The sequence below is a fragment of the Onychostoma macrolepis genome, chromosome 23 (assembly GCF_012432095.1).
Source record: "Onychostoma macrolepis isolate SWU-2019 chromosome 23, ASM1243209v1, whole genome shotgun sequence".
In the NCBI taxonomy this organism is placed as follows: domain Eukaryota; kingdom Metazoa; phylum Chordata; class Actinopteri; order Cypriniformes; family Cyprinidae; genus Onychostoma; species Onychostoma macrolepis.
Window position 1 is genome coordinate 22,194,677 of NC_081177.1, and position 12,494 is coordinate 22,207,170.

The following is a 12,494-nucleotide window of genomic DNA, read 5'->3' on the forward strand; positions in this document are numbered from 1 at the left end:
CTAGAACTTTTTTATGTCGTCACTTAGACTGTTGACATTTTTAAGAACAGAACGTGTTGAACTCTGAAAAAAACAGGGCACTTTCAAAAGGGCCACAGGAAAGGTTATTACATTGATGTGCAAAATAAGCGCAACGGTGTTTATTTACTGAAAAGTGAAATAGCTTATAAGCAGTGTAAGTTCCCTATAAGCAAATGTGGTAATACTTTATTTTGATGGTCCCTTTTGAACATTCTGTGGACACTAAATGATGTTGCAACTACATGTCAACAAACTCTCATAAGAGTATTAGTAGACTGTCTGCTTCATATCTACTAACTCCTTATTGTGTTGGTCTCCCAACAGATATTCTACTGACTATAAGTAACTTTGCAAGAACGTGTCAACTTAATCTAACCCTAACCCTACCAGTCAACTAATACACTACTAACACTCTAATGAGAGTTAGTAGAAATGTAGGTGCAACATTACTTATAGTCAATAGAATGTGTTAAAGGGACCATCGAAATAAAGTGAAAGCGAAAATGTGTTTAAGATGTCAAATGTAGGATAATGTTTTCAGCATATTAAAATTACACAACACGCTTTGGATGTTTAAGTATAAAAGTGGTTTATTCTCGGCTATTCTGTCACTTTTCATCAAAAAGCAATGCCTGAGATGAAAAGTAGTTAGCACAGCTGTGCTACATTAGTGTTGGGCTCCATTGTCCCCTGCTGTCTTGATAACTGTGTTTAGTGTTGGGCTGAACACATCAGACCCTATTGCTTTAATGGAGCCAAACCTTTTAAAACTTACCGAAGGCTAAAATCACTTGTTTTTTGTGGATTCATCAGGAAAAAAAACAAAAACAGGACGTAACCTGAATTCTTGGGCAAAGATCAGATCTTTGGTCCCACTTTATATTAGGTGGCCTTAACTTACTATGTACTTACATTTAAATTAATAATTTGATGCAATGCACTTATTATGTACATACATGTTTTTACATTGTACTTACATTTTTAAAAATACCTATATGTAATTACATCTGTAATTCATTTCTGTAATTAAATTTATAATTACACTGTTGACCATACCTTACACCTTAACCCAACCTTAAACCTACCCATACCACCAAACCTGTCTCTGACCTTACCTGTATCCCACCTCAATAGCAGCAAAAGTGTTTTGCAATACAATATGACCACAATAAGTACATTGTACTTATTTTTTGATGTAAGTAGTAGTTAAGGCCACCTAATATAAAGTGTGACCAGATCTTTTTGTACTGATGGACTCAAGTTTTTTTTGCCAGACATTTTCTTGTTTTAAAGACACTCAAATCTTCAGACTGTAAAATATTTAAAGTAGTTTTAAAGTTAGTGTTTCCTCGTTAATATATTATTGCAGTTAATTAATATATTATCGTTAATAATTATTATAAAAGTTCACTTTTGTTTGGATGGATGGATAAATATAGGATGGATGGATGGATGAACAAATGGACTGGTGGATGGATGGATGAATGGATAGACGAACGCACGGATGGAGGTGGATGAATATATGATGAATAGATGGAAGGATAACTATAGGATGGATGGATGGATGGACGGATGGACGGATGGGTGGATGGGTGGATGGATGATGGATGAATGAACAGATGGATTGTGGTTGAATATATGATTAATAGATAGATGGATAATTATAGATAGATAGATAGATAGATAGATAGATGTAACTAGTATTCACAAATGGATTTACCAAATTACCATCTACAATGAAAGCCATGCTCAAGGTTGTGTGGTTCTGTTTACTCACATCCTTGTGTTTCTGAAATAGATTAGTATTAAATTCACAAAGTTTTTGAAAACTTCAAAGAGTGTGGTGGGGTACAGAGTCTCACCTCTTCTCTTTTCGACAGAGTTGACCTTTTCTTGGATCTTCAACGAATATCCCTCATTCGTGAAGCAAGACACGCGGCGCTTTGTGTCACAGAAAACAGGCAACCTGTACATCGCTAAAGTGGAGCCCTCAGATGTGGGAAACTACACCTGTGTCGTGACTAATACTGTGACTCAAAGCAGAGTGCAGGGGCCTCCTACATCACTCGTACTCCGCAGTGATGGTGATGGTCTTACCATATGTATTCAGCTCATACAAATGTCTCATTTGTGATTTTTAACATAGGGTTTTAATTGGAAACTATCATTCTTTTTCTGTGTTTCAGGCATTATGGGAGAATATGAACCCAAAATTGAGGTCCAATTTCTAGAAGTTTTGGCTGTTGCCAAAGGATTGACAGTCAAACTGGAGTGCTTCGCTTTGGGAAAGTAAATATAACAACTGATACTTGAGCCTGCTTATACAATATCACATGCTAACAATCACTGAGACACTAGGTTTCTCTTCCAGTTTATACTATAGACTATTAGTATTTAAAGGGAAACATAGCTCATTCAACAATCAACTTTACATTTTGCTTTCAGTCCAGTACCTACTATCACCTGGAGAAGACCAGATGCAGTTCCTTTTCCCAGAAAAGTGGATGTTGGCAAATCCAGTGGCGTGCTGGAGATCCCTTATTTCCAACAGGAAGATGCAGGACCATATGAATGCACAGCTGAGAACTCCAGAGGCAAAAACACAGTGAAGGGGCGACTCTCTTTCTACGGTAGGGCAGAAACATTTCAGAGATTAAATAAATGTACTTTTCTCTTGAAGGAAAAGTTCAGCCAAATTTAAAAATCATCCAAACCCGTATGAGCACTGTTTGTGTGGACAAAGTGATAGACTTACTGTAGCAGAATGTTCAAGCCAGTGTAATTCTATTTAGATTCTAACAAATATTTAGTGATTTTATTTGTAATATTTTTTTCTCTTTTCATTTTAGTTAGTTTTAGAAATGTTGTTGTTTTTGACCTTTTTTTTTTTTTTTTTTGTACCTAAATACATATACTGTATATATTTAGATAAAGACTAATTTAAAGAGATTAAAGAATTAAAATGTAATTGCTACTTTTATCTCACATTTCAGGATTTTTTCTTGCTATTCTGAGATTACATCTTGACTGATTTGCGAGAATTGTGAGATATAACCTCAGTGAGAGAACTCAGAATTCTGCAAAAAAAAAAAAAGAAAAATCTAGATATAAAATCAGAATCGTGAGATGCAAAGTAAATTTTTCATCAGAGTTCTCATCTCACAATTCTGACTTTTTGTTAGAATTGCAAGAAAATTTTTTTTATTTCAGAATTATGAAAAAAAGTAAATTGTAAAATAAAACGTCACAATTGCCTTTTTTATTTTTTATTCTGTGGCAGGCTTCCATACATTTGAGTTATTTAGTACTTAAATGATAAAAGTTGTCTTGGCAACTAGCTGAACAAAAAAGTTAACGTGTTTTATATTTTATCATAAGTAATGATTTTTTTTAATGGTTTTAGTTTTAGTTAATTATAATATACCTGGTTCAAGCTGTTCCTTTTCTTTGCAATATAAAAGAATGGTGACCACTGCTTTCGTTGTATAGAAAAGAGCAGATTGAACATTCAGCTGATCCCTTCCACAATCTGACAAGCACACAATCAATTTGCACCATTAAGCTTTTATGAATTCCTTATATATTTCAGTTTATCACTGATCAATGCTGTATGTTTAATTTATAACCCCATGATGTTTTATAACCAGGATGTCAGATTTTCATGAGTATCCCTGTATGTTGTAATTATTTGTCATTGCAATTATTTGGCAGGTAAAAATCCATAATCTCCCATAGACTGTATTGTCCATCTTTCACTGCTGTTGGAGCTATGGAATAATCAATATGGGTCACTGTTGTTTATAACATAATGGCTGAAGTCAAAATTATGAGCTCCTGCAGTGTGACTGATACCTATAAAGCATGCTACTTTGTCCACGCTTGCACTATGGCGTGATTTATTCTCCTTTCTCTCCCGTTTTATAAGAAAAGTTAAGCCTATGCAAGTCACACCGACCTTCACCGAAGCCACGAGAATCAATCTCATTTGAATATGTTTTCAAGCCATTTTTTTTAAAATAGTCTTAGCTTTAAGTATAAATATGTAATCAAGGTTAAGACTGTAACATTTGCACTTTTTCTAGCACCTTTTTCTTGCATGTTTGGGAAGGGTGTGTGTTGTTCCTCAAAGCGATATAAATATTAAAGCAATATACCAAAGACAGGCTAAAGATCCATAAAATTTTATCCACATTTAGTGAGAGCCGAGTGCTGTAATCTCCTCAGCTCAGTGTGAATGCGGTTTACTAAATGTCCTTGTAAATTATTCATACAGTATTATGCTTTTTTCTTCATTCTAATGCCATGTTGATTAATTAATAACTGGATTTGTTCATTAATTGGCTCATAAACTGCTTGGTTGGTTTACTGATTCCTAACAGGGGCTAATCAATAACCAACTCTAAGTGTGTCTGGGATTCAGGGAGCTGTTGAAAATTCATTTTTATCAGCAGCGCTTTGTGAGGTGCTGATATCTCGCTGTGTGTTGTGTGTTTATTGATGGATCTCAGCACCCCCTCATCTGGTGGAGAAACCTCAGGATGTGCAGAAAGCCATTGATGAATCTCTGCTGTGGGAGTGTAAGGCGAGCGCCAAGCCCAAACCATCCTACAGGTGGCTGAAGAACGGAGAGCCGCTCGAGTCCTTTGAGGTGGGAGATGCAGTTCGCTTTATCTTTAGTGCACCTGAAAGACCAAGTTAGCAGATTTAGGAAGTATGGAAGGAAATCTAAATCTAAATCTCAACATAACTGAACATTAAACACTATCGAGTCTCCATCTTCTCATCTTTCTCAATAACACAAAACAATTAGGCTTCATTTCAGCATTTTTTCTTCTTCCAATTGAGTGTCATTAAAGCATGCTGCTGGGAACTACAGTTTTCATTATGTCAACATCAAAAATCATTTTTGAGTTCTTGTTTGGTTCACATTCACCCTACATAACTTATTCTAGAAGATTGCACATATTAGAGAACTTATTAGAACTTTTACAGCTTCATTTCACAATAAACAAAAGCTAAATTAGCTATAATATGAAAGTAGAATTTTCACTTAAGATAAAACTAACAACATTTTGTCATTATGTTTTATTTCAGTTTAGTTTTAGTAATCTTAGTTGTTGAACTTATTTCTGATGGTTACCAATGTTTCTATTTTTTATTTTATTTAAATATTTAATATTTTACTTTATTTCAAGTAATGAAAACCATTTCTATAATATTCTAATATTCTTTAGTTAACAATAACAACACTACATCAAATTGAGTATGAATTAAAGTAATATATTTAAAATACATTTATTGCATAATAAGTATAGATCAACTCTATTAACATATTTACTGACATCGCTCGAGACTTACTAATATAAAAATTCTAAATAAACTTTATTTGGAGTACTGCTTGTGCACATTTCACATTTTTAAATACTAAGCCTAAAATGTGTTTTAATGTCTCTATTGATGAAAATTGTATGGTCTTTGAATAATATTGGTCTTTAAATGCAAGATATTTAAAGTGTACCTGAAGTATACTTGCAATACTTCCACTTTAGCACAAAATCTAAATCACATTTAGTTGGACTTCATCACTACTTCTGCACAATTAACAGTGACATTCTATTGCCTTTCTCAGTATTATGTTGTTTATTTTTAGGATTCTGGATGTGTATTTCCAGAGCTCTGCTTTAGGTTTGTCTCAGTTGTTATAAGGTTCAGAGCAGTTCTGTGCTGTATTAATGTCATGTACAACAGAGCTTGTTTCATCACTCTGAGAGATAGTGAACACGATCTTGGCGTGTGAGGCTGCACTCTTAATGAGCTGAGGTGTTACCATTTTGTAAATGTCACCATTGGCTACCTCAGCATTTGATCAATCTCCAGACCAAAGGTCATCCATGTAGTCGGAGGAAGAGAAGAAGAGTGTCATTTGTTATTTGATGATTACAATGAACAGAAAAAGAACTATCCACCATCACCTGAATGCAGTATTCAGACTCCATACGGTCACTGTTAGAAAGTAATCCTAAGTAGTAGCGCTAGCAATTTAATTTTTAAAATACAGTAATAAGCTTTTTTTCAGCAGTGGTGTAGCATGACAGAATTGTGTCACGCTGTATGCTACATAAGCGAGCTGAGGCAGTAATCAAATATTATCTTCTAGATTTTCATCTCTCTCAAGTAGCATTGAGAAGTCTGATTCATTGTAGTAAATTGGTTTGTATGGATGGTTCATTTCAATGATTACATTTGATTTCTTTGATTTATTTCTCAATAGTGTTGAGTTATTGCTCAATAATTTACTTAGCATTTGTCTTTGCATTTTCTGATTATAAATTAGGCGATTATAAATTAGGCAGTTTTTAAATTCAGTTAGCTGTATTTAGTATTAAAGTTTGTGCAAGATACTTTGATTTTCGCTTAATCTAGACCAGCCCGTTTTTTTTAGTTTGTTTTTTAATTTAGATTTGTTTTGTTTTATTCTTTGTTTTGTTTTTGTTTTTTATTGTTGATTTGTTGCTCTTTTGTTTTATTGTTTTTGTTTTGTGTTTCAGTTGTTTTGTTTTGTTGCAAATTCAACGCTATCTGTGTCACGGTGCACACAGCAGGGAGGAACGAGGAACACGGAGACGAGGATAAACTTCAAAATAATAGTCTTTAATCATGACATCAAGGCAGGGCAAGACAAGTCAAGGTCGACACAGACAGGAACACCGGGGAATAACGAGTAGACCAGACGACAACTAACTAAACAGGCAGGAACTAAATACACATGACAATCACTGATAATGACCAAACACAGCTGGACAAGACTTAACTAATGATCACGATTAACAAGGACAGGAACAAGACCAAATATGGACACAAGAGGCAGGAACACATGACAGAAGACTGACAGCTATCTCACAACAAGTGTATAAAATCGTACGAGTGAGGTCGTACAAATTTGAACAAATTAGCCAACTAATTTGTTTAGGGGTGGTCATTCGTACGAATTCCTACAAATTAGCCAACTCATAAAATATGTACAAATTGTCATGAGATCGGGTTGGCAGTTGTGTTTTGTTGCAGTTTTTTTTTTTTGTTTTGTTGTTTGTTTTGGATTTTGTGTAATTTAAGCTAAAGAAGCAAAATTCATGATAACACTATTGTCAGATGTTATGGTTAATTTGAAATGTGCAAATAGCCCGCCTTGTTGGCTGAGGCTATTTACAATAACTCCATCCACCAACGTGTGATTAGGACAGTCAACACTGAAAAAAAGACTCTTGGTGATCATCAGTTTCAGTGGCATACATTGGTAAAGCGCATGCTTTTTGATGCGATCGACCTGAGTTCGAACCCACCTTTTGCCAAACTTTTTTTTCTCCCTTTTCAAATCTCATATCGCATCGGAAAGGCATTTATTTTCAATAAAAATGAAGGAAATAATCAAAAAGTTGAAAATACAGTATCGGGTAGGGTTAGGGTAAGGTGTACAGAGGGCTTTATTGTCCCAATAAGGTGGCATCCATTTAATAATTTGAATTAAAATTATAATTTACACTCAATATGTTATTATTGCGTACTGTTTTATAATGTACTACAATACTGAGGTGCAGATAATTGCCACTATTTGCAATAAGTAGTATAAATAGCAGAAAATCTTGCTATTTTAACATAGTGTAAATAGAATCTGTAGCTACGTGAACTTAGCGTAAATAGCATATTGTTCAAAAATACTGCTATTTTCACTTAGTGTAAATGCATCTATATTTTGATTTATTTATTTATTTATGTATTGCCCTTTAAAGTAAGTTGCACCTGTATGTTTACTGTTTACATACTGTAGAAAACAGCTACCCTGAATGTTACCATGATTGCCATTGAGTGAAATAACTTGTCTTAAAGGCATTTTAGTTGTACTGAACTTGAACACAGCTGTGATTTGCCTGTGGGCATGAGGCCACAGGCTAAATAGACATTTCAGACAAAATACAGGCAGGCATTTTTTTTTTTTTTTTTTTAGTTTTGCTCCACCAACAAAATAGTCACAATATTGCAAACCATAGATGTGAAAGTATATATAGCAAACTGATACAAACAGTGAAATGTTCAGTGTCAGCCATGCCATTCTTATTCAATCAAATGAGTGCACTAAAACTAACAGTTGTATAATCTATGTTTATTTTATGTACTTTTAAATGATAAAAGTTTGCAGTTCTCTACGTTTTGTTTAGATTTTTTTTTTTTTTTCCTGCTACTACACCAAATCATCCTCGGCTTGTGTAAATGTTTACCTCAGCAACAATATCACACATGCCAAGCCAATACCCATAATGTTGGGGCAATCTTTGCGATGTCTATTCAGGTGGGCAACTTAATCAGTCTGGTGCAGCACAGCCCACTCAAACGGCGCTCTCCCGTCGAGGGGGAAAGTGCTGATTTCAGTGGAATGTCACCCCTAATTAATTACCCCCATAAAGCTGATTTATGCCACCATTTGCCTTTGCTGCTAGAGGCTGTACTGATCTTCTCTAGTTTACCCCTGTCAACACGGCACACATAGGAAGTGGTCTGTTTATAATATCAGTTAGATTGTGATGCTCCATGTTGGGGCAGATCACGTGGCCAGAGAGTTACACCATTTTCCAGATGCACTGGAACAATGAAATTCAAGTGGCATAAAGCTAATGCCAGCAGACTCTGAAGTGCCTGCATGAAGAGAGCGAGTGCAGATATTTGAGCCCTTTAAATCTCAGTTCATGCAACCTGAATGCACCATTCAAATTTTTCACACTCAAGTGAGCGCAATGGCAGCATAACAGAGGCTTTACGAGTAAGTGTTTGGCCAGGATAAAAAAATTATGGACCACCCATCAGCAGCAATCCACTGCTACTGTGGGATTAGATTCATCCTCCGTTCTGCTCCCTTCACATCTGTCATTTTATTATTTTATAGCAGCCACTTTCCATGAATACGGTATACTTTGGTGGTGTCCCATTCCTTTCGTTTTTTTTTTAGAGTTTTGTTGTTGTGACGATTTTATCTAACAAGTAGCATTGAGAAGTACGATTAATTCTAGTAAATCGGTTTGTATGGATGATTCATTTCCACTTGATTTGTTTTCGTTATTGTATTTTACATAGCATTTATACATAGTCTTTGCATTTCCTGATAAATAAATAAAGATTTAGTTGAACAATAAATCTTTAAATTAGTAAGTTTTTAAGTTAAATAGATTTTTAGTGCATTTTTCATTATTTTTCCTAGTTTGTTTGTTGCATTGGTTTAATCTTGAACAGCCACAAAAATAAAGTGTTGTTGTTCTTTGTTTGTTTGTTTGCTTTGTGGAATTTAAGCTATAAAAGCTAAATTTATGATACCGTTGTCGTCCAATGTAATTCATTTGAAATTAATTATTTAACAATCTTGAAAAACCATTTTGGAAATTTCTGTCTTTGCCATTAACATACCTTCTTTTAAACATGAAATATGTGTGTGTCCACTGTTCAAAATGATAATAATGTTTGATAATTAATGCAAGTAGCTTGCTGCAAAGGCCTGTCAAAAGTAATGTCTATGAATGTGTTGGAAAAAATAGCAAGGATATATTTGCATTATTTATAGAAATTTCCAGTAGAAGAAAGTTTGTTTTCCCTGATCAAAGCTGTCAAAACAGTTTGGGTATAATTTTATGTTATTTCTTGAACAAGTTGCATGTTTCATGTTTAAATATTTGTACAAAATAGGAAAACATTACATTACATATAATGATGATTTCTCATAGTGTGTTTTCTGTGTAGAATTTAACATGTAAAGTAATACTGAAGTTAATTTTCAGTATATATTTAGTCATTTAGCAGACGCTTTTATCCAAAGCGACTTACAAATGATGACAATAGATACAATCAAAACCAACAAAAGAGCAATAATATGCAAGTGCTATGACAAGTCTCGGTTAGCCTAACACAGTACAAATAGCAAGGTGTTTTTTTGTTGTTGTTTTTCCCTATATAGAAACACTATATATACAATATGTAACACAAGCCAGTTTAACTGTTTTATGTTGAATTGTGGGATTGTTTTTATGTTTCCAGGACAGAATCCAGGTGGTAAACGGGGCATTATCCATCAGCAGTCTGACCCTGTCAGATACTGGGATGTACCAGTGTATCGCTGAGAACCGTCACGGCAGATTGTTTGCCAACTCTGAACTCAAAGTCATTGGTAAGGAATCACTAGTTACTAAAGGCATAACCACTCATATTCTGAAATATAGCCAATATGCGTTTGGCCAGATGATATAAAGTTTGTTTCGTTTTGGTGCAGCAGTGCTGTGTAGCAGTACTTTGGTTTTGTTTTCCTCATAAGCTCATTCCAACCGCATTGTCAGCAAATGCTTTATAGCACTCATTAGTCTTACTACACTCTTTTACGCTACATTTAAAAACAGTTGACCCACTATTAAGAGGAGCAGACTAACTTTTGGCAGGATCAATGATCAAACCCATCTCTGCGCTGAAGATTAAAGGAGTTGACGTTCGAGGCCATTTTATCATGCGGCAGATGAGAGAAGTGCTCTGTTCCCTAGTCCTGTCATTTGTCAGCACAATGGGTGCTTTGATGCTGTCAGCACTGAGTGCAGATGGATGCCAAACAGGCAGGAAAGTCTAGTATGCTGAAATTGCTGCCTGGGGGAGATGTGAGGTAGACAGTCTTCGCACTTTAGAGCCTTTAGTTTTGTGCCGGCTGACTTGACTCAGTTTGACTTAGTGGTGTGCGGGGGATAGCGTGAGCTCTTGAGTGTGCTCTTAAGTGAGGATATCGCATTAAAAACATCCTCCTCGCATGCCTCTGGAAAGTGAGATGACGATGAGTTTTAGCAAAGAGGGAAGCAGATAGAGATGTTAGCAGGATGACAGGTTGTGTGGAAGAAAATGGGTCTGTGACAAGACATGACACAATTGTTTTGTCCTGTTTTATTCATTTATTCAAACGTTTTAATTGAATTTATTTTATTATTCACTACCCTTCAAAAGTTTGGGGTCAGTATACAAAAAAAAAAATTAAAATAAACTTAAAGAAATTGATACTTTTTTTAAGCAAGGAGGCATTAAATTGATCAAAAGTGACAGTCGAGACATTTGCATTGTTGCTTTTCTTTCTATTCATCAAAGTTTCTGCAAAAATATTGATCAACACTTTTCAACTTTGATAAGCAGCAAATCAGCATATTAGAATGATTTCTGAAGGATCTTGTAACGCTGAAGACTGGAGTAATGAAGTTGATAATTTAGCTTTGCATCATAATGAATAAATTACATTTTAAAATATACTCACATAGAAACCAGTTATTTAAAATTTTAATTATTTTTCACAATATTACTGTTTTTACTGTGTTTATTTTTACTAAATAAATTCAGCCTTGGAGAGCATAAGAGACTTCTTTCAAAATAAAATTATAATTAACTAATTGAACCCAAACTTTTGAATGGCAATGTATATTAAAAATGCAATTCATACATCATTTACTTGCATACGTATCTTCTATGAAGAACATAAATACATTTCTGAATTAAAATGTATTATTATTTGGGGCATGAAAGCAAAAATGTCAGTGTGATACAGCTGTCTAGATGTTGTAATGAGGAAAAAAGCAAGAATTAAATTTTAAGTACACTTTATGAAATGATTTAATGTAATCATGTATTTATATTTCTTTTATGTATTCCACATATTTGTTGTCTATGTCTGTTGTGCAAAAAACATGAAAACACTTTTTTATCTAATATCTAATTCAATGACATTTTACATGTTACAAGGACTTCCCAAATACTTTCAGGAGTCAGTCAATCTGTCTTTCTGTCAGTTTTGTAAGATGCTTGTTTTTCTCTTCACATCAGCAGTGGCACCAGATTTCTCCAATAGTGTGCTAAAGGCACAGACACTGGCTCGGCAGGGTGGAGATGTTTTGATTGAGTGCAGGCCCCGCATGTCTCCGCGCGGGATGATCTCCTGGAGGAAGGGCAAAGAGGCCCTGCGAGAGAGCCACAGGTATTTTTACCAACCCATTTCCCTTTGTCTGCCAAGAATCTGTTCATTAAAGTGATACAGACAGAGCAATATGATCCAGGTCAGACAGAGGGTTGTTGCTGATCAAAGCCTTGATTATTCACATCAAAACGTCTCAACAACAGCAGCCGCTACATTTGCATTTACTTGATCTAGAAAAAACCTCTTTCAGGTCACAGAATAGCATCAACGGCACTTGAACAATCAACCAACCACTGATAACTGTATCTGTAGTTTCATAAACTATTTGTAATTATTGGTAATAAAAGTGGTAGAGTAAAAGTTCATTTGAACATTTCTTGTATTATCTAGCACATTAATTTTGATTTTTATATAGTTTTAGGCAGTTGGTTTAAATGTCTTTGATGCACAATTATTAAATCACAAATATATATGTAACCCTGTTACTAGAAAACATGTTTTT

The 12,494-nt window shown here is 34.6% G+C and overlaps 1 protein-coding gene across 6 annotated transcripts in view; it reads left to right on the top strand.

Moving 5' to 3' along the window:
* The window catches only part of cntn3a.1 (contactin 3a, tandem duplicate 1), an 83,083-nt gene that overhangs the window by 37,809 nt on the left and 32,780 nt on the right, over positions 1 to 12,494 (top strand). For all 6 annotated transcript variants that reach the window (XM_058764231.1, XM_058764230.1, XM_058764229.1 and 3 more), the window contains exons 6-11: positions 1,902 to 2,105; positions 2,208 to 2,310; positions 2,467 to 2,651; positions 4,530 to 4,669; positions 10,096 to 10,225; positions 11,902 to 12,052. In XM_058764231.1, coding sequence (XP_058620214.1) covers positions 1,902 to 2,105; positions 2,208 to 2,310; positions 2,467 to 2,651; positions 4,530 to 4,669; positions 10,096 to 10,225; positions 11,902 to 12,052 — 913 coding nt within the window. The remainder of the gene's footprint in view (positions 1 to 1,901; positions 2,106 to 2,207; positions 2,311 to 2,466; positions 2,652 to 4,529; positions 4,670 to 10,095; positions 10,226 to 11,901; positions 12,053 to 12,494) is intronic.